The sequence below is a fragment of the Heterodontus francisci genome, chromosome 11, assembly GCF_036365525.1.
Source record: "Heterodontus francisci isolate sHetFra1 chromosome 11, sHetFra1.hap1, whole genome shotgun sequence".
Taxonomy (NCBI): Eukaryota; Metazoa; Chordata; class Chondrichthyes; order Heterodontiformes; family Heterodontidae; genus Heterodontus; species Heterodontus francisci.
The window spans coordinates 95,671,723-95,694,771 of NC_090381.1; the positions used below are offsets into that span (position 1 = coordinate 95,671,723).

At 42.5% G+C, this 23,049-nt stretch overlaps 1 protein-coding gene across 4 annotated transcripts in view; it reads right to left on the minus strand.

Annotated features, from left to right (window-relative positions):
* atr (ATR serine/threonine kinase) overlaps positions 1-23,049 on the minus strand; it is a 118,791-nt gene that overhangs the window by 16,233 nt on the left and 79,509 nt on the right. For all 4 annotated transcript variants that reach the window (XM_068042581.1, XM_068042582.1, XM_068042583.1 and 1 more), the window contains 11 exons: positions 22,523-22,687; positions 21,702-21,793; positions 17,484-17,575; positions 12,656-12,833; positions 12,385-12,570; positions 11,454-11,613; positions 10,163-10,339; positions 9,059-9,201; positions 5,789-5,886; positions 5,450-5,688; positions 2,015-2,149 (listed from right to left, as the gene is read on the minus strand). In XM_068042581.1, the coding sequence (XP_067898682.1) occupies positions 2,015-2,149; positions 5,450-5,688; positions 5,789-5,886; positions 9,059-9,201; positions 10,163-10,339; positions 11,454-11,613; positions 12,385-12,570; positions 12,656-12,833; positions 17,484-17,575; positions 21,702-21,793; positions 22,523-22,687 (1,665 nt within the window). The remainder of the gene's footprint in view (positions 1-2,014; positions 2,150-5,449; positions 5,689-5,788; positions 5,887-9,058; positions 9,202-10,162; positions 10,340-11,453; positions 11,614-12,384; positions 12,571-12,655; positions 12,834-17,483; positions 17,576-21,701; positions 21,794-22,522; positions 22,688-23,049) is intronic.

Consider the following 23,049-nt stretch of genomic DNA (forward strand, 5'->3'; position numbering starts at 1 on the left):
AATAAACTACATCATTTCAAGTATGAAAACACCAAAGTTATGGATGAATTTCTTTGTATGTATGCAAGGACAGCAATCATGACTCTTGTTGGAGAAGAAGTGTGCGGAACATAGGAAATAGGAGCAGGAGTAGGTCATTCGGCCCCTTGAGCCTGTTCCGTCATTCAACTAGATCATGGCGAACCTTCTACCTCGACGCCATTTTCCCCCGCTATCCCCATATCCCTTGATATCTTCAATATCTAGAAATCTATCGATCTTTGGCTTGAACATACTCAATGACTGAGACTCCACAGTCCCTTGGGGTAGAGAATTCCAAAGATTCACCACCCTCTGAACGAAGAAATTTCTCCACATCTCAGTCCTATCTCTTCATTCTGAGACTGTATCCCCTGGTTCTAGACCTCCCTAGCCAGGGGAAACATCCTTCCTGCATCTACCCTGCCGAGACCTGTAAGAAGTTGGTACGCTTCAATGAGATCACCTCTCATTCTTCTAAACTCTAGAGAATATAGGCCCAGTCTTCTCAATCTCTCCCCACAGGAGAATCCCACCATCCCAGGGATCAGTCTGGTGAACCGTCATTGCACTCCTTCTATGGCAAGTATAGGTAAAGAGACCAAAACTGTGCACAATACTCCAGGTGTGGTCTCACAGGGATCTATACAATTGCAACAGACTTCCTTACTCCTTCCTAATTGCTTGCTGCACCTGCAGGTTAGCTTTCAGTGACTTATGAACAAGGACACTCCGGTCCCATTGGACATCAACACAATTTAAGAAATACGCTGCATTTCTGTTTTTCCTACCAAAGTGGATGACTTCACATTTTTCCACATTATATTTCATCTGCCATGTTCTTGCCCATTCACTTAGCCTGTCTAAATCCCCTTGAAGCCTCTTTGTATCCTCCTCACAACTCACATTCCCACATGGTTTTGTCATCAGCAAATTTGGAAATATTACATTTGGTCCCCACATCCAAATCATTGATCTAGACTGTGAATAGCTGGGGCCCAAGCACTGATCCTTGTGGTACCCGACAAGTCACAACCTGCCAACCTGAATATGACCCGTTCATTCCTACTCTCTGTTTTCTGTCCGTTAACCAATTCTCAATCCATGCCAGTATATTACCTCCAATCCCATGTGCTCTAATTGTGCTCACTAACCTCCTGAGTGGGACCTTATCAAAAGCCTAAAAATTCCCCTTTATCCATTCTGCTAGTTACATCTTCAAAAAATTCTAACAGTTTTGTCAAACATGATTTCTCTTTCATAAATCCATGTTGACTCTGTCCAATCCCAAGTCTTATGTACAGTTTAGTTAGAAACAATATATTATGATGAAAAATAGTAACAGTGTCCATACTTGTGTGTCTCCCTCCTCCTGAATGAACAACTAAGTTTTTTTTTGAGTGTCTAAATTTAGTTATCGTTACCGGAGATATTTTCGATTTAAATGTGATACATACATATCCCCAAGCAGGCCATTTCTTAAAAGAAAACCTTAACCATGGAGCCCTTCATTTGACATCAACTACAGGTCTCATAACAACCAAGTCTATAACGTAATATAACTCGGGATCCTTGACAGCCTTTGTACATCGGCCCATGTGCCTCCCAATCAGCATAACAAAGCTACTTTCTGATATCATGAGAGGTTCCCTCGTGAATATTGAGGCACAAAATAGAAAATTAAATCAAATTGAAACCACCTCAGACAGAGGAGGTGATCCTAAACCTTAATTTAAAAACTATCCCAGCTTTCTCGGGGGGTCGAAGTTAAGGGTGGAGGTAGAAAAAAAATTATTTGAAGGCGTCGCCCAGACACAACCCCCTTTCTCTTTAATAAGCTTACCCATTGAAAGTAATAGGACACTTTTACTCACAAAATTGAAGATAATATATACATATTTTTAAGACAGTTCTATGCTAATAATTTATCAGTTTGACAGAACACATTTGGAAATAAAATATATACATGAATTTCACAAAATATTAAATCACGTACCGATTTATTGCACAGTTCCAGCAATTTTTCAGTGAGACGAGTGGCATCTCCTACAAACTTGCCTAAACAGTCCTTATCATTAATGGCCTTCTGAAGGATTTCCTTGCACCTAGTGACTCGTGTCGCATAAGATGACTGCAAAAGAAAATGAACTTTTTTGTTTGTCATGTAACGTACAATGTTTATGTCATTAGCAGCATGGAAAAAAGTGAAACTAGCGAATCATCTTACATTTATTTCTGATGCAAGAACTGGCTTTGTTTGCTCAATACAGTACTAAAATTGTATAGAACCCAAAAAACACACAATATCAGAAGCTGTTAAATTTTTAACTGCTACTTCCAGTAAACTTAAATTCTTAGGTGTAAGTTATTTATAAAGACGGTCAAATAGGCTTTTCAAATGAAGTCACTTCCTCATGAGTATTGAGGCTTACAATAGAAAATGAAACAAAAACACCTCCTACAAAGGAGGTGGCCTTAAACATTAATTTAAAAACCAACCAAACTTTTTAGGAATTTCTTGGAAAAGCAGGAAACTAGCAAATTTATAATATCTGTACAATGTTATTTTATGTGGTTATGCATTTGGGAGTTGAATTGTTGCTACATTCATAGAATCACAGAATTGTTACAGAAGGAGGCCATTCAGTCCATCATGTCCTGTACACCCAAGTCAAGGTCATTAATATACATCAAGAAAAGTAGTCCCAGTACTGTATACTTCCACTGTATACTTCCTATAGTCTGAAAAACAACCATTCAGCACTACTCTCTGTTTCCTGTCACTCAGCCAACTTCATATCTATGGTATAATAAAAACAAAATGCTGCAGATGCTGGAAATCTGAAATAAAAACAAAAAATGCTGGAAATACCCAGCAGGTCTGGCAGCATCTGTGGAGAGAGAAGCAGAGCTCATGGGCTGGATTTTACCTTAGGTGGACGGGAGTCTGCCAACGTGAAAGTCGGTGGCGAACCCGCTTCCGCCTAGCCCGGGGATCCATCCCGCATTTTCCAGATCCCCAGGCTTTAATTGTCCCGAGGCGGGACTTCCACCCACTTGCGGGAAGAGGTCCCGCCTCAGTGAGCTGCGGGCCAGCAGCTCTCAGTCCCAGCAGCACTGGGAGTGGTGGCCACTGCTGGGACTGCAGCCCAGCTGACACCATGGAGCCTGGAGGAAAGGTAAGTTGGGCTTGCCTCACGAGGATCAGTCCTTCCCTGATGAGGCTGTAATGGTCGTTTGGGGTGGGGGACTTCTTGGGTCCCAGGGGTGGGTTGGGAGGCGGGGGCGGCCCTCAATCGGGCGTTTTGTGCCCGACTGCCATGGCCACCCCCCCCCCCCCCCCCCCCCCCACCGGGGCACAAAAAGGCTGGCAACTATCACTGGATGGCTTTTCACGTCCCCAGCACGCTCACTTGCCACGGGTAAAATACCCAAGGAGGCGGGCGAAGGCCCTTAAGTGGCCACTTAAGGTTTTTGATTGGCCTCGGGCGGGTGGGCCGTTTCCCCGGCCCACCCGACGCCATAAACTTGACTGGAGGCGGAGGCGGGGAGGATAGTCCTCCCAGAGCCTCCAGCTCAATTTTACGCCGCCCCCATGCCACCATCCCACCCGCCGGGGCAGCGTAAAACTCAGCCCAATGTTTCGGGTCAGTGACCTTTCATCAACACTGGCAAAAGTTAGGAATGTAATAGGTATTAAGCAAATAAAGTGGGGGTGGGGCAAAAGATAACAAAAGGGAAGGTGTTGATAGGACAGAGGGTCACAGAGAATAACTGACAAGAAGGTCATGCGGCAAAGGCAAAGGGTGTGTTAACGGTGTGGTGAAAGACAAAGCATTAACTGCAGAGAGGATGTTAAATGACAGAATACTGAACAGCCCTGGCCAAAAGCACAAACATGAAAAAAGTGGGCAGGGACATGGTAAAAAAATGATGAAACAAAATAAAATAATAAAAAAAGGGACCAGTCATGCTCTAAAATTATTAAATTCAATGTTCAGTCAGATAGGTTGTAGCCTGCCTAATTGGTAAATGAGATGCTGTTCCTCAAGCTTGTGTTGATGTTCACTGGAACATTGCAGCAAGCCCAGGACAGAGATGTGGGCATGAGAGCTGGTGGGGAGAGAGGAGGTAAAAGTGCAGGTATTACACCTCCTGCGGTTGCATGGAAAGGTGCCATGGGAAGGAGATAAGGTGTCAGGGGAATGGAGGAGTGGACCAGGGTGTCGCAGAGGGAACGATCCCTTCGGAATGCTGACAGGGGAGGGGAGGGGAAGATGCGTTTGGTAGTGGCATCACGCTGGAGGTGGTGGAAATGGCGGAGGATGATCCCTTGGATGTGGAGGCTGGTGGGGTGGAATGTGAGGACAACAGGAACCCTATCGCGGTTCTGGGAGGGAGGGGAAGGGGTGAGGGTATCTATGCTGCCACTGTCCCTTTTATTCCATGAGCTTCAACTTTGCTGGCAAGCCTATTATGTGGCGCTTTATCAAATTCCTTTTGGAAGTCCGTGAGTATGTGTAGCACATCAACAGCATTACCCTCATCAAAAAACAACATCAAGTGAGTCAAACACGATTTGCCTTTAACAAATCCATGCTGACTTTCCTTAATTAATCCACGCTTGTCCAAGTGACTGTTAATTTTGTCCTGGATTATAGTTTTTAAAAAGCTTTCCCACCACTGAGGCCTGTAGTTGCTGGGCTTATCCATACACACTTTTTTGAACAAGTGTGTAACATTTTCAATTCTCCAATCCTCTGGCACCACCCCAGTATCTACGGACAATTAGAAGATTATGCCCAGTACCTCCGCAATTTCTTCTCTTATCTCTCTCAGTATCCTCGGATGCATCCCACCCAGTCCTGGTGACTTATCAACTTTAAGGACAAACATCTTTTTCGAATACCTCTTTATCAATTTTTAGCAACTGAAGAACATTTTTTGCATTAAAGCATTACATAGAATTTTATACACACTCAGAGACCATTCAGCCTGCTGGTAATAATGCTCCACACACGCCTTCCTGCACTTCACTTCATCGCAACCTCTCAACATAGCCTTTTCTTCCAATTTGTTCATGGGATGTGAGCGTCGCTGGAAAGGCCAGCATTTGTTGTCCATCCCGAATTGCCCTTGAGCAGGTGGTAGTGAGCCACCTTCTTGAACCATTGTAGTCCATGCGGTGTATGGACACTCACAGTGCTGTCAGGAAGTGAGTTCCAGGTTTGTGACCCAGCAACAGCGAAGGGACGATGGTATAGTTCCAAGTAAGCATGGTGTGTACTTTTCTAGCTTCCCCTTAAGTGCATCTATGCTATTTACCTCAACCTCTCCGCCTGATAGCGAATTCCACATTCTCACCACTCTCTGATTGTAAATAACATTATTCATTTAAATGTAATGCACTGAAGTACTATCATCTAATTACCTTGCAGACAGCTGTCATCATCCACATAGCCTGCTGGGGATAGGCCAGGAAAACCTTGACAATAATACCCTTCAGTCGAGCAAACACATCATCATGAAAATGGCATATTCGTGAAATCAGCTGTGAAAATGCTGTCAGAAACTGGTAGGGAGCCAAGTAGTTAGTGTGATCCTCTATCACCTTGTTAATCTTTTCGAGATCTGTTCTCATGGCAATACGATCGGCAGTACGTCCAGGCGCTGCACAGAAAAGAATATTTGTTCAAACTGTTCTAAAAAAAATTACAAAAAATTTGCTTTAACTAGGCAGAAAAGTACATGTAAATTAAGGTATTCTTACCCTTTTCCAATTCATAGGCTTTTGCTCCATAATCAAGCCACAAGGATAACATTCTAGGCATGGACTGGTAGATGAACTGATTTCCAAACCGCAGAGATCTGTCATTTAATATTTAAAAATGTATTATGTATTATACATATAAAGCATCATCAACTAAATGATTTCATATAACAATTCACTGTTTACTTTCAATTTGTGTATATTACAAATACAAATCAATGTCCAGAGGTCAGTTAATGTGCAGAGTCAAACAAAAACAAATACAAAATTGCTGACCTTGATAGTCTGCACATTCATTTTGTTGAACAAATGAGATCCAGTTGAGAAATATGTAATTTGGCTTTGTGAACACAGACCAAGAACTTCACAATATTCAGAACCTATTTTAAAGCATTTACTTGGCTCAGTTGGTAGCACGCTCATCTTTCAGTCAGAAGTTTATAACTGGGTTTTGTCCCCATGGCGGGATTCCCAGCACCAGGCTGAAATGTCAGAGGAAATCCCGCCTGGGCAAGCTAGTGCCCCAGAGTGATTCTACGGCACCAGGCCAATTACCAGGATCCCCCTCCCTTTGAACACAGGTATCCCTCCTCCAAGAGCTGCCGGCCAGTCACATGGCCGGCAGCTTAGCAATATCGGCAGCGCCCAGCGCTGGAGCCCGGATCCAAAGTAAGTGAAGCGGGATCACTAGGGTCAGTTCAGTACAGCCTGGTGAGGGTTGGGGAGGGGGCGGAGGGAAGTGGGCATTCAGTGCTGGGTTACAGGGGTTCAGGGAGTTGTAGGTTTTCCCAGTGGGGGCCCTCTGTGGGCCACAGATTGCCCACAGAGGAGGGATGCCCCCACCCCCCCGTAACTGGTTAAATCCCAGCAGCAGTGGGGCAAGACAGGACCTTAACTCGCCGTTAATAGGCCATTAAAGGGCCTCAATTGGCCTCTGGGCAGGAAGGCCATTGTTGGCCTATTCCACCCCTAACAACATTTGTTGCTACAGGGAGGCAACAGGCACCCCCACCACCCCCCACCCGTAACCCCCCCCCACCACCCCACCTCCGAACCCTTCTTAGGGGGCCCACTAAATTCAGCCCAATGTGTGGCCACTACCTCTAGCAGCTGACAACCTATGTCCTCATTGTGGGAGAGCACACAGGCAACACTGACATCTCACTTCCAACCTGCCAACCACAAGCAAGAATCATCCTAACATGAGGGATTGCCAATAATGATGACATAATGTGTAAGTGCTAAAATGATAAACTAAGGTTCTGTTTGCCCTCTCAGGTGATCTTTCGGCACTTTTTTTTTTAAAGGAAAGCAGGGAGCTTTTCCCCAGTGTCATCGCCAATATTCACAGCTCAACTCACACCATCCAAACAGATTAACTGCTCAAAATCTCAAGGTTGTTTATAGGACCTTGCTGTGCACAAATTGGCTACGTTTCTTGCTTACAAAACAAAAATAACTACACTTAAATAGTAATTCATTGGCTGTGAAGTGCTTTGGCAGATCCTGAGGACATAAAAGGTGCTATATAAGCAAGTTCTTTTGTCTACTTAAAGTGAATAGGTTAGTTTCTGAATTGACAGAACTTACATTTTCACAGAATGCACATAAAAGTGATTGTGCAGTTAGTTTGGGGGGGGGGGGGGGGGGGGGGGGAGGTGGAGGGAAGTAAGAAAGAAATATTAAAATTGCAAAATAAAGATTTTCATTGAGAACATTTAATTCAGTATTCTTCAAATAATTTGTTTTTTAAATTAACAAAAAATTTTATTTTTATTTTACGATGACAAATTCTAGCCAAATTCTTAAGAGTTAACTGAAATTACACAGCAAGTTTGGTCACACATGGGAGCAAAAAAAGGTCAAAGGCAATGTAGTTTATCCTGCAGAAGCATGGACATGCAGCGCTGAGCTTCAAAAAAGGAGAAATATGTTTGGTTAAAAAAGACTTTTAATATATTCTGTTGAAGAGCGAAATACTCCAATTCAGGATTCAATCAAACTAGCATAAAAACAATATAAAATAAAAACAAGAAATGCTGGAAATACTCAGCAGGTCTGGCAGCATCTGTGGAGAGAGACGCAGAGTTAACGTTTCAGGTCAGTGACCCTTCTTAAAACATAAAAACAAAATCTTTTTTTCATTCAAATATGCAACCAAAAGATATACACCAACACTTTTAATATAGAATTAACCTTTTTTGGAATATTTCAATTGGAACTATGGATCCCTCCTGGTGTTGGAGTAATTTCACTTTTGTAATATTAATATTTGTTTCAGAATCAGTGTGTGGGAGCTAACCTGTTATTTTTTCCCCAAATATCTGACACATGGCAGGGGGGAGGATTTTAACCCCTAAAAGTAGGGGAGGGGGATGGAATAGGTGGGAGATTAGCCTGTTAAAAATCTGAATCCTGACTCCAACCCACCCACTTCTGGTTTTAAAAGGGGGGTGGGGGCACAACCTACCCACTGCTAGGGAGTGGGTTGGCAACTTTCGTATTATAATGACGCTGCGTGCCCTATATTTATCAAATTTAAATCTGATTGACTAGGCTTTCCAGGCCTTGGGAAACCCACCAGCTGAAGGGAGGTGGGGTCTGCTAGCTCCAAGAGACGAGTGCCATTCCACACCTGCTGGATCCAGTGTACCCAACCCACAATCGTACTCCCTTCCCACCTCAATCCTTCCAATCTCCTCCCCCGCTCCCCAACTGAGGCCTCCGATCTCCAATGACACCTCCCCCCATAGCCTCCGATCTGCGACAATCCCCCACCATAATCGGGTCTCGGACCTACTTGGCCCTTCGGCCGCTTCTTCAGCATTCACTGCCCGACTGGAAGTCAAGCCTAATCATTCAGGCTGCCATCCGGGTGGCAAACCTGTCAGTGACACAGCGTGCAGGGAAAGCCTGACTTCGGGGTTCCTGCGTGCTACCGGGTCTCCCCAATCGTGGCAGGTCAAAACGTTAAAATTCCCCCTCCTGAAATACAAAACTTCACTGGAACTTGCATCAATCTGTTTTAAGATTATAATTAAGTAAGCATTAATATAAAAATATATATTCCTGGAAAACTAGGAGATGCAGTTGGTTGTAACACACACTTTTCAGATGTGGGATTGGTCTCTAATGGATAATCGACAGAAAAAATTCCCACTCCCAGCACGCCTCACTCTTGATATTGTCAACTAAAAAAACAACTTCTTGTAATTCACATTCCCAATTTGTTATTGAAGCACATAAGCTCCACTTGATCCAGACACCTACGTGCCAAAATGAAGGACTATGTAGCGAATCAAATCTCCTTGCTTTTCTATCTTGTTATCCGTCACCATTGGCATCAATTTGTCATAATACTTCGCCAAGTAAAAATGTCCATCTTCCCAATCTGCTAACAAGGTGGTCACTTCCTGCAAAGGTGGAAACTGATTTGTGAAACTGAAGGATACACCAAGAAAATAGTTAACTGCAGTTAAAAAGAAACATCTGCAAACTATTGGTCATTTAATAATTGAAAGAAAAATAAGGCACACAACAAAAGTTATCATATGTTCCATCTTTATGGAATGGAAAAGCAATCTGTCTCTAAAGTAAATTAAATTCTTTAGAATTAAATTTTGACATGACATTTCTCTGGTTATCTTAAAATGTTCCTGTAACGTTTATTTTAATTGTCTCCCTCAATGCTGCTGTACTTTCAAATATGTCTACAAACATGATAAAATGATAAAAAATAACTCCTTAAATTATACTATGAAATTTGAAATATTAAAAGCACAGAAGATATTCCACTTCCCCAATTTTAAAATCATATTTTCTGTCTCACACCATGCTCCGCTCTCCAGGAAAGGCATCTACCAATACAATTCTTGAACCAATATAAATTCTGCAGCCAAGCTGCTCGAAGGTGTGCAAGAGTGGCTCAGGGGTCCTCCTTCACCTTTTTTAAGTTTTTCTCATTAGGAAAGCATCTCCCCTAACAGTTCAGCAGAGATTGAAAACTTGCTATATGAGGAGAGGCATATGAAAATTCCATTCTCTGATATTTTTAATTTTAAGAAGACAGCCATACATAACACTTCCAATTCAATTATTTACAATGTGCTAATTTTGAACCACATTCAGACTACAACTGTAGCATAATTATACTGTAAAGCCAGAGTCTGGGCTCAACCTGACCCCAGAGCCAAGTGCAGTGCCACTTTCCTCTCTAAAGAGTTTCATTGTGTTTCATTCCAGAGTCAGGTCAGAACCAAGCTCCAGATTCGTGCTACAAATTCAGTGTTGGTGTGAAGCAAAACCCCATTCACACTAACACTACAGTTGTTGCATCAATCTAACCATAGAAGCATTTCAGAATATTTCAGTTACCTTATATTTTTTCATAACTGCATTGCTTTCAAAATTAGCTGTCTCTTCCATAAATCGTCCAACCAACAGCACAGCTTTCCCCTTTATCAAACAGCTTTTATCATCGCTCACTTCTGTTTCTGTAAAACACAACTCAACACCTTTCTGCAGGACAATTAAAGCTTGGTGAACATCCCCCTGGAGGCAAAAGGAAAATAATTTAGTTGCATAGGATTAAATGATTATCGAGATCAAAGAGTAATTGAGTGCAGTCAACATAGATCTAAATAGCTTGTCTAGACTGTTCAGTGAGATAAACATGCTATTCTTGCATCCATAGACCCTGGGCTTCATTCTAACCCTGACTTATATAATACACCTCCTCTATTGGCGAGCTGTAATGCAAATTAAGTACCTAGTAGGCATGGAGACCCAGCACAAAGCCAATGGTATCACTTAAAGATGATCTAAGAATCACTGACATGGAAAATCATGAAATTGTTATTGTTGCAGTTACAGGTTTTCTTCTCAGGTTGATATTCCATGAAGAACCGAGGATTTTTAATCAAAAAATGAAAAATTAATCATTGCCGATAAAAATAGTAATCTAACTACTGCAACTACCGCAGTGATTCCGTTTTTGTACTTCTAAGAGAATGTGTGTAAAACTAAACCACCAGGAGGGCAGGACATACCTGCATAAGAAGATTTTATAGTAATTAGTTCCAAGCTCAGTTGTGAAGATAGGAAGTGTTAACAACGAGCATCTACCTCTCCTCTAACATTGGACTTTATTACTTGAGATTATTAAAACATCATGTGTATATCATTGCTCATTATAAAAATGGAACAACTTCACAAAATACAGTTTGAATAAATAAATCTATAATGCAAGAAATCACACGCCCTAGCTGTAGGTAAACATGAGCTGAAGCTTACGGAGGATGGTAGACCAGGAACACAATGGAACAGTCAAGTCTGGAGACAACAAAGGTACAGACAAGGATTTCAGCATTGATGGGTTGAGGTAGGTGCAAAAGCAGGTGATCTTAGAGCTACAGTTAAATTTGTAATTGGCTTATTGTAAAACCAGTATGCTTGATTTTAGTTTATACAGTGTGTACCGAAGACCTACCTTCCTATCTGACACCTGAGTCCTATTCGGGAATATCCTTAGATTAATAGTGGTTACTGATATTTAGGAACACCTTTGATATTCCAACATGCATTAGACAAGGACTCTCCCTTCCTTTTCCTTAGCCCCCTAAAGTAAAGTTTGCAAATGGTGCTGCTTTGTTAATCTTAAACATACCTTGGACCAAAGCCACTTTGCTCTTTCTATGTAAAGCTCAGGTAATCTGGACTCTCCTGCATTTAAGAGGGCATTGTATGCAGTTTGGTGATGACCTGCTTTCCTGGCGACCCTGGCACTTTGTAGCCAGCATTCTCCAACCATCTCACTGTAGTCTATCCTATTTATAATCACATAGATTAAACCTGATATCAATAGTATTTAACACAATTCAAAAAAAACTAATTTATTATCTTTTTTTAAAAAGTCACTTCAAATTCTTATAATTCCAAATAAAAGAAAACGGTTTCCCTTCCCTAGCCAATAAACCATTTTCGGGCCTCTGTTAATGCCATTCAAGTTAGTTGAGATGTTCCAATAGTATTGCAGGGGAACTTGTATTATAATAGTTCCACGCCCTCTTAGCTCATGGGAGGCCTCGGTTTTATTTAGTCATGCTCTCCAGCAATAACACTGCTGAAACCAGGCATACACCTTGTGTAAAAGTGCACCAAACCTGCATTTCTACCACTATATGGTACAATGCATTATATACAACACAATTCCTTTACAATAAGTACTACTTATATCTCCAACATGAAAATACCAACAATATAAGGTGCCCTGCCAACTGCTTTTGTATGATTCCCAATTAAAGACTCAGTCGAGCCCAGGAATAAATGAATGGCATCAAATTTTTACCGAATGGCTCTTGTGGAATTTCACAGAACTAATTCTCACTTGTTTTTACATGTATGCACAGCTTGAAGCACGACTTGGAAGAATTTAAGTAAACCATTAGTAGATGCAAATACAACATTATTGTAATATGGAGTGATCCAGTCTTCAAACAGGCTTTCTTAACCCATCAAATTCCCACCAAAATGTAATTGCTCCAATACTTTCCCATTATTTCACTATCTAAAATTGAAAACAAATTATGTCTACATACATTTTATTCACACTGAGCAATGCTCTCCGCAGTGCCAAGACTGGCTCCTTAGCTCGAAAGGAATTTTGTGTCATTTCTAGACGAGCCTGCCAGTTCAGAGGATGCTCATTTTCTTGATGATGTTTCCCAGACTGCTGGTGAAGCAGTCCTTTGACACTGTGCTCCAGCTCACACAGCATATGCAGTCTGAGTAAAGGAAAATGACTCAGAATTAATAATGTATTAATATGCTTGAAACAGAAATATCTAGTGAAGTCAATTCCAACAGTACCTGACAATATACTCATAACCTCGCTGATAGGACCCTCGTTCAAAGCTTGCTGCAGAGAGAGGCACAATCTGTTCTGCTCGAGTAACCTGCAGTTGTTCATAGAAGCCCTCCGTATTGCTCTGTTTAGCAACAAGCAATAGCTGTCCAAGTCTCACGCTCCAAGAACAGGATTTCCCCTCTAAATGGAAAGTATTTATTACAAGCAATCTTATACAGGGTCAAAGGAAGTATTTACTGAGGATTACTTAACTTAAAGTAACGATTGTGATGTGCACTGCACAATCATTAGAGGTTGCTTGCCATACTTCTTGCACTTTGTGAACATTTTACAGAAGTCCAGAAAATGGCTAAAGCATTTCTTCCTTTCCCAAAACTATGTCATCTAACACAGTATTTAGATCAAAAAGACACAAATGCTAGAGTGAGAAAGCAGAGACAGGAATATTCCAATGAAACGACAAGAGAAAATAAATAGTCACAAATTACATCCGACCCAAATGTGACAGAGGTAAACTTTCTCCTCGCCCTTCTTGACCTGTCTGCAGTCTTTCATATGGCTGAACACACCATTCTTCTCCAACGTCTCGAATGTCGTCCAGCTGGGTGGAACTGCTCCCACCTGGTTCTATTCATACCTATCTAATCGTAGCCAGAGAACCACTTGCAATGGCTTCTTTTCCTGCTTTCACACCGTTACCTCTCGTGTCCCCCAAGGATCTATCCTTGGGCCCCTCCTATTTCCCATCTAAATGCTGCCCCTCGGTGACATCATCTGAAAGCTACAGCTCACCATCACCTCTCTTGACTCCGCCATGGTTGCTAAATTATCAGACTGCTTATACAATATCCAGTACTGGATGAGCAGAAATTTCCCAATCTTCTGGACTACCATTAATCTTCGCAACATTGTATACCTTTCCTTTCAATTTGATACCATCTTTAACTTCCTTAGTAAGCCACAGATGGTTCGTCCTTCTCTTAAGAGTTTTTCTTTCTCAATGGAATATATCTTTGTTGAGTGTTATGAAATATCTTCTTAAATGATTGCCACTGCATATCTTACCATATAACCTATTTTACCAGTCTACTTTCACCAACTGTCTTCATGCTTTTGTAATTACCTTTAATTTTAAGACACTAGTTTCAGACCCTCAAACTGAATGTGAAATTCTATCATGTTATGATCACTCTTCCCTAGAAGATCCTTTACTATGAGGTCATTAGTTAATCCTGTCTCATTACACATTGTGAGGTCTAAAACAGCCTGATCCCTGGTTGGCTCCACAAGGTATTGTTCTAAGAAACTGTCCTGAATCAGTACAGTAGTGAGAAATTATCTTGGCTTGTAAGATCGAGATATAGAATCAGTTTGGGTGGCAATAAGAAAGAGCAAGGGAAAGAAGTCACAGGTGGGAGTAGTTTATAGGGCCCTAACAGTAGCTACACTGCAAGACAGAGTATAAATCAAGAAATAATGGGGGCTTATAAGAACTTATCTATGAACTATGAACTTATCCTCCAGGCTGCCTTTGCCAATTTGATTTGTCTAAACGATATGAAGATTAACATCGTCCACGTTTATTGCAATACCTTTCTTATAAGCTCCCATTATTTCTTGATTTATACTCTGTCTTGCAGTGTAGCTACTGTTAGGGCCCTATAAACTACTCCCACCTGTGACTTCTTTCCCTTGCTCTTTTTTATTGCCACCCAAACTGATTCTATATCTCGATCTTACAAGCCAAGATAATTTCTCACTACTGTACTGATCTCATCTTTTATTAATAGAGATACCCACCTCCTTTTCCTTTTTTCCTATCCTTTCGAAATGTCAAATACCCACAAATATTCAGTTCTCAGCCTTGGTCAACTTGCAACCATGGGCTGAATTTTACGCCGCCCCTGCGGTTGGTTGGTGGCGTGGGGGCTGCGTAAAATTGAGCAGGAGGCTCTGGGAGACCTACCCGCCCCGCTCCCGCCTCCGGTCGACTTTACGGCAGTCGGGCGAAGGGGGGACGGTCCGCCCGCTCGAGGTCAATCAAGGCCCTTAAGTGGCCACTTAACGGTCACGTAAGGGCCCTCGCCTGCCTCCACAGGTATTTTACCCGTGGCAAGCGGGTGTGCTGGGGACATGAAAGCCCAAAGATAGCTGCCGGCCTTTCCGTGCTCCGGGGGGGGGGGGGGGGGGGGGGTGGAATGGGGCACGGTAGTCGGGCATACGGTTCCTGATTGAGGGCTGCCCCCACCTCCCAACCACCCCGCAGGGTGCACACGCGGGATTTACCCAACACAAGACGCCCCCCTCACCCCAAACAAGCACTCCAGCCTCACCAGGGAAGGACAGATCCCCTGGTGAGGCATGCCCAACTTACCTTCCCTCATGGATCCATCTGGTCGGCTGGGCTGCAGTCCCGCAGTGGCCACCGCTCCCAGTGGCGCTGCTGGGATTAAGAGCTGCCGGCCCACTGATTGGCCGGCAGCTCAATGAGGCGGGACTGCCTCCCTCAGGCTGGTGGAAGTCCCACTTCTGGACAATTAAAGCCCGGGGACCTGTAAAATGCGGGACGGATCTCCAGGCGAGGTGGAAGCAGGTTCCAGTTCACCTAAGGTAAAATCCAGCCCCATGTCTCTGTAATGGCTATCAGATCAAACCCCTTTATTTCTATTTGTGTCATCAATTCATCGACTGTATTACGAATGCTGCCTACATTCAGATAAAGAACTTTTCCTTCTGTCTTTTTACCATTTTTCCTGATCCCATTTGCTGATACATTCTATGGTTGTACCCTCTGTCCCTTACTGTCAAACTCTGTTTATCATTACCCATTTCCCTACCCTGCACTATTGCCTTATCCTTTCTCTTTAACTTTCCCCTCACTTGAACCCTCCCCAAAATATATGCCTGGCTGGTGTCCCACATTCTACCCATAAACTTGAGATCATTCAAAACTCTGCTGCCCATGTCTTAACTTGCAACAAGTCCCAGGCCCCTATCACCTCTGCGCTCACTGACCAACATTGACTCCCAGTCAAGCTAAGTCTTGATTTTAAAATATTCATCCTTGTTTTCAAATCCCTCCATGGCGTCGCCCCCCACCCTATCACTGTAATCTCCACCAGCCTCACAACCCTCCAAGACATCGGTGTTCCTCGAATTCTGGTCTCTTGAGCAACGCTGATTTTAATCGCTCTACCATTGGTGGCAGCGCCTTCAGTTGCCCAGGCCTTAAGCTCTGGAATTTCCTCCCTATGTTCTCTGCTTCACTCTCCTTTAAGATACTCCTTAAAACCTACCTCTTTGACCAAGCTTTCGGTCATCTGACCTAATAGGCTGAATTTTTCCTGCCGCTCCTGGTGGCAAGCTTCAAAGATGACAGAGTGCATGCGAGGGATTTGCCCTGCGGAGCCGTTGCAGTATTCAGCGCAGCGGCTCATTTACATGGCCAGGGCAGACCGACTCCCACCCCGATGACGTGGAGGGGGTGGGCGCTCTGTCCCCAGCAGCAGTGTCCGGCGCCATTTTTAAAGGACTTAGAGCCCTTACTGACAGTTCCAATTTTTAAAGAGACAGTGCATTTTAAACTATTAAAAATAACTGCAGAAATCTTTCCAGCCCCTCTCCCACCACCCCCGCCCCCCCACACAACAGCCTGACGTATCATTCCTGCCCTCTCTCCTACCAAAATACTTGAAAATCTGACCTCCACCTCCCCAAAAATTCAGACACTGCTAGCTTTATCCCTTCCCATTACCCCCTCGACAAATCAGGTACGTTTTTTCCCTCTCTCCCCTCCCACACTGAAATACTTAGCTCCTCCCCACTCCAGAGTCCCGCATCCATTCTCTGGTCGGAGATTTGATGACGTGGGATCGCCAGCCACTGGTCGTAATATGGGAGCGGGGCGGCTGGCACAACGAGGTAAGTAATTATTCCTTAATTTTAATACATTAACATATTGAAATGATGGTGCCATTGCTGAGCAGCGGGGGGGGGGGGCCACCACGAGGCCTCACCGCCGCTGGTAATATGGGGCGGGGCCTTCCCAGCATCGAGGCCCGTGGCAGGCCTCTCCCGGAGGCATTTTCCATGCCTCCCTGCCACGACCCCCGATGCGCGGGGGGGTGGGGTCTGGTAAAATCCAACCCAATATCTCTAGTGGTTTGGTGTCACATTTTGTTTTACAATGCTCCTGTGAAGCGCCTTGAGACATTTTATTAAGTTAATGGCGCTATATAAATATAAGTAGTTGTTGAAAGAACACAAATATGGCCCAAAATATGCACTAGTTTTCAAGGTGTGTTTTAGTCATGTTGCAGTCAAGAATGTATAGAAGTTGCAAAGTGTGGCTTTACTACAATATATAAAAATGTTATGTGCAATCTAACTAAACAATCAATTTTTGTCCTCTAAATCCAGCAGAACATTTCGATTTCAAAAGTTGTATTGTAAATGGGATTATGTCACTGCGCTAATATGCTATGTCAGGGAGGTGTAGGTGTAGTAGTTTCAATCTCAGCTGGGGTTGGTGGGGGGTGATTGGGAGCTGGTGGTAGTAAAATAAGAGGACAAGCCAAAGTTAGTCTTACATACCTACTGGCATTGATAAAGACATGATTGTCTGTCCTCTGGGCCATGAAAATGAGCATGACAGTGTGAGCGGGAGAGACAAGGGGTTGAATGGCCTTAAGAGCAAACATTTCTTTAAAATGACATTTCTAAGAGGTACCTCTTCCCACTTCGACATTGTGTTGGAATTCTAACATCTATTTATTATTCTTCATTCATCGTCACTGTGTTTGTCTAGTTTTATTTTGCTTCATTTATTACCTGTAGTCACATAATTCTGTAGCAAGTCCCAATGTGTTAACTTCCATGCTGCCTCCACCCTGTATGTGTTCAGTTCAGAGGTCCACTCAGGCCTGTGAATAACAACTAAATGTAATATATTCTCAGATTATGTTAAGAAGCATGTAACACGTTTGTTTCTTTTCTTTATCGTAAAGACCTTACAGCAGGTTAATATGTTGTTCATCTAATAAAATCTCATTTTCAATATTGCAAACCATTCTCCAGTTGTTTAGTTTTGCACACATTTCAAAGTGCCTTGCTCCTATTTCCTTTCATTTCACTAACGAAAAATTACTGAAAATAAAACAAAATGACACTATTAGAAAATAATTCTTAATTTAGTTTAATTCATGGATTGATTATAGCTGCTCTTGTTGAAGCAAATAACTAAGTTTGCACGAGGACTTGTGAATCAGAAGTTGATTAACACTGCTCCTTCATGAACATTTAATCATGTACCCAATGTAAAACTACTTTCTTGCATTTGTCTAGGTGTCTAACGGTATTTTATAATTTTATCTTAGACTGTAAAAAAATAAAATTTATTTTCTGTTTTTTTTCAAGATATGATTTTAAAACCAAAGTATTGACTCCTGAAGCTTCAAATAGATTATCTGAACTTAAACTGAACAAAATGAATTAGAAAATTAAAATCTTCATCAGGTCCTTTCAGTAACTATGTTTCTCTCTCCACAGATGCTGCCTGACTTGCTGAGTATTTCCAACATTTTCTGTTTTTGTTTCAGATTTCCAGCATTTTGCTTTTGTATTGGAAAATTAAAATACATTTTATACATATTAAATCAGCATACATTATATAATTATTTTCAAGGAGGAGAAGGTTGTTGTTGTTGGTGTTCTAGCCATCGTCCCTGAGGACCATAGGCATCTCTCTCCATTCGAGAGAGACAGTTGGTAATGTATAGCTTGAGGGTCACCACTCCTCAACCATGGGGTAAGACGAAGAGGCAGGCCTCCGTGAACTACCATAGCCAGTACAGAGATTGAACCCGCGCTATTGGTGTCTTTCTGCATCACACTCTAGCCATCTGAGCTAACTGACCCCTGAAGGTAATCAGTATTCTGTCACGCTCACGGAAGGAGGGATTATGAACTAGATAATGAATTTATGAAACAAACCCAAAAACAGACATGTTTCCTGAAAAACAAGATGGAGTTGAGAGGTCAGGTGACATTATCCTGTACTGCCAATACACATAGAAACTACAAAAACCCTGAGTCAATCTTCATGTCTGGACCAGCCTTGGAAAAGGCATTAAAATGCAAAAGTCTCATTCTGTGTTACTTGCTATGTCTCGTCAACAAGTTGGATTAACAATGGCATGGCAGACATGGTGGGATGAACTTTATTCTCCCACCGCTGGCAGCTAGCACACAACGTCTCATCTACATACACAGGGCAGTCTGCCCCCCCACAATACATGGTGGGGATGGGCTCTGCAACGCTAGTAACTGCGTCAGCTGCCTCTGCGCAGGCGCTGGCGGCATTTTTAAGGGCTGCCAGACGTGCACAGTTGAAGCCTGTATCACCCGCCCTCCCCCCAACTCCAATTCACTGTAAATTGATTCCTGGACGGTACAACCACCCCCCCACCCCCCCAAATACAAAGAAAATAAATGGCCGCCCTGTTCCCGCAACCCCCGCAAAACACTTACATTTAATATCTGACCTTTCCGCCCCTCAACTGCGCAAAGTGCAGAGGTCACCCATTCCCCCCCCACCCCCACTCTAGAAATGCAGAGTTGACCCCGTTCCCCACCCCCCACAACTTCACTCAAAATCCTAGGTTTCCCCCTCCCCACCTCAGTGGTGCCAGCTTTCCCTGGACGGGAAAGGGAAGGCACGAGTGCTGGCCGTTGCACAGACAATTGCGACGGCTGGCAAGATCACTGTGAAAGTTATGCAAATGTATGCCTACCCTTTATTTAAATATTTAAAGTTGGGTCCCATCACTGAACAGCGGAGAGGCCGCCACAGAGCCTCGCCGCCGCCAGTAAGATCGGGCCCAGCAATCTCAGCGTTGGGCTCCACAAAACGCAGCCCGGTGTGTCTAAATTCAAACATAAATGAATGGGTGTGAAAAAACCTCCACTTTATCAAAATGGAATGAAGATAACTGACGCCCAGACCCCATTGTCTAACAATGGCCCCTCCATCAGACACCATTTAGGAGGACAACAGTAAAGACAAACCATGGTCAAATAGTGAGAGTCTTTTTCCTCGGATGATGATGGCAAACACGAGGGGACATAGCTTTAAGTTGAGGGGTGATAGATATAGGACAGATGTCAGAGGTAGTTTCTTTACTCAGAGAGTAGTAGGGGCGTGGAACGCCCTGCCTGCAACAGTAGTGGACTCGCCAACTTTAAGGGCATTTAAGTGGTCATTGGATAGACATATGGATGAAAATGGAATAGTGTAGGTCAGATGGTTTCACAGGTCGGCGCAACATCGAGGGCCGAAGGGCCTGTACTGCGCTGTAATGTTCTAATTCTAAATGACAGAAACCAGGGGTCTGATAAGGAGCTTAATAAAAGTATATGCTGGGCAGATAAAGGCAGAGCCAAAGAGAGAGTGAAAGAAGAAGGACCCTGCCTAGACCATCATCTTTAAATTATCTGTAGGCAGAGACTGGAAATGGCTTTGAATTCCATACCTGAGAAATTGTACCAGGGTTTTCAACAATGAACTGTGACTGAGATACAACAGGGCATTCGCCCTCCTAAAACTTTCCAACTTTTGTCTTCATTGTGTTAGATTAAGAGCATTTTTCATGGCATCCTTTTATGAATAGCTTTGTAATACTCTTTCTGTAAGAAACTAGTGTCAAGGCTTCACTGCAAGGCATGATGGATAGGCTTGACTGAAAGGCATAATGGATAGGCTTGACTGAAATAGGTCAATGTATAGCTGTTTAATGTTGACTTGACATTTGTAGAGTCTGGAAAACATGTCTTTCTGTACTTATGTAAGAACAAGGATAAAAAAGGTCAAAGAGTATAGTGGTTAAAACCACAAAGCTGCTGAAATAGAGCTATCTCAGGAAAAAAGGGAACTTTAGGTATCTGGCAAGGGTTAAAAATAGGAAGCATCTTTAAAGTGTGTAGTTTAAACCATTAACTAAATATGGTCTAACAATTATGTCAACCTGGATCAATTAGGATACTTGAAATAATTCATAACCTAATATGCTAAGATCCTAGCACCCCAAGGAGGATAAAAGGGTGTTACAGGACATCGTTGGCACACTTAGACGGGTCAACAGAATATCTTAGAAGGAGAAGATAGACCATGGTCATCAGAACACAGCAAGAGAAGGAGAAGAGAAGGCTGTGCCCCAGCGAGCTTAGAAGCTAGCTCTGGTGCCAAGTGTTGCTGTACACCTACTGCCGTTGTTAAGAATTAACTTTGTATATCTTGGTTAAGCCTAATAAACTCCCTGACTTGATCACAGAACTTGAGCCCATACCTTGTAGGTATATCTTTGTCAAGAATCCCAAGGTAAGGCAGGTTGAGTATCCTCTGTCTCACCTTTATTCAGGTAACAGCTACCTGAAACTTATAATTGAACCAGCAGAAAGGAAAAACAGGCCTGCACCGTTTTTTAAATCGTCACCCCTAGGGAAGAATGCAAGGTTTACAGTGAACTCTTTTAAAAACTATCAGACCTAAATGCATGTTATCTTCTAATCTCTATCTTTTCTTGTGTGTCTGTGTGCATCTCTGTTTGCGTGTGAGCATGGGTGAAGTTACGAATATTTTCAGGTGTTGTTTAATAAACATTTATCCTTCTTTAAACCTACAAGAAAACCTGTCATTTGTCTGTTTGTTGACCATTAAAACACTGTATTAGGTCAGTTGAGAGGTGAGAAAGTGAAACCATCCCTATCATTTCCCACAATTCTGATACCAAATCACATCCTCCTCACTGTATACCATACAATGTCTTTTCCATTTTTTTTTATTTCTATTGGCTTGTTTGTACAAGCTTGGGGTAACCAAGGGACCAGAGCATTAATTGCTCAGTGTTATCCATACCCTTCATATTTATTGGGTGATCAATGGGCCTTGTCAGAAAAATATTAAAAATTATGTAACTTAGTAATATGAATATGATTTCAGCAATTTTAACTATATCCAAAAGCAATGGATTTAACAAGTTGAGTAGACTATACCTGCTTGCAAGCACTCCATTAACCTGAGTAATTACTGTTGACAACTGGCCAAGTCCAAGCATAGATTTCATCAGTCCATGATAATGAATAATCTGATTTAAGACAAAAGAAAGCCACTTTCAAACTGTCCCTTTCAGCAACCATATACAAGTCTCATAAGCATTACTTAAGTTATAATGATCAAATACATGCATACCTCAAAAACTGAACAGAATGAGTCACACAAAGTAGCACTTTCATACTACCCATGTGGAGATGCTGGATACAAGCCACGAACTTTCCCACAAAAGATGCCAAAGCAGTGGAAAATAAATTAATTACAGTTACTGCTCCCATCAGCAGTCCTCGAAATACCTTGCTCAAAAAAGCTGTTCCAGAGTCCAGACTTTGAACGCTCACAGGTTAATCAACCGTGAGAGGAGGGAAAAATCACAGCTGAGCCAGATCCTGCCTTCACCTGGAATCCATCCATGTGCATCAACTAGCAGTATCTGTGCCTGGTATCTAACCCTACCTAGCTTGGCAACACTGTAGCACCTCTACCGGTGCTCTGGCTGACAACAGCTAACTGAGCTCCAACAAGAGATCATACCTTGGACCTGCCTAGTCTGTACAGTTCAGTAAGATATCAGGTAATGCATTTACTTACTGAGTCACAGAGGCAAGCACAATCAATTTTCAATATAAAATTTGTAAACCAACACCGATCTACACAAATCAATGTTTCAATGAAAATTCTGATTTCAGTTTTGTATCAAAAAATCAAGTGTGTCTCACGGTTTACATTAATCTATTTTGGATTAGTTTTCTTTGACATTTACCTCATCAGGTTCCAACTGAATAGCCCTGTCATAGCAAGCTGTGGCATCTCTCAGCAGTCCACTGCTCTCATGTTCCAGAATTTGCTCTCTGAGAGATCGCTCTCCTTTACGGATTGCACTAACTCCAGCTACTCCATCTGGCTCATGCATTGCTGCGTATAGCTTCTGTAATTGGAATTTTAAAAATGCATACTGTTTCATAAAGAACTTGTATGGCTTATCAACTTTACCACACGAGTGTTTTTTTTGTTGTTGTTGTCATTACACATGAATCTAATATGCGGTTAACCTTCTCTACACACTGCATCTGTTCATTAAGGTTGCCTTTGAGAATCATACAATAAATGCATGTCACACCATTTTGTATTAAACAGAGACCACTGATAATGTTATTAAAGGAACAATGCACGACAGTGAGGGGTGAGTTATAAGAGAATTACAGTTCCTTAAAAGATAATAAAACCATAAACAATGTTCGATCAGAGATCATAGAATCTCACTGTACATAGAGCGTTGGAATGTACATT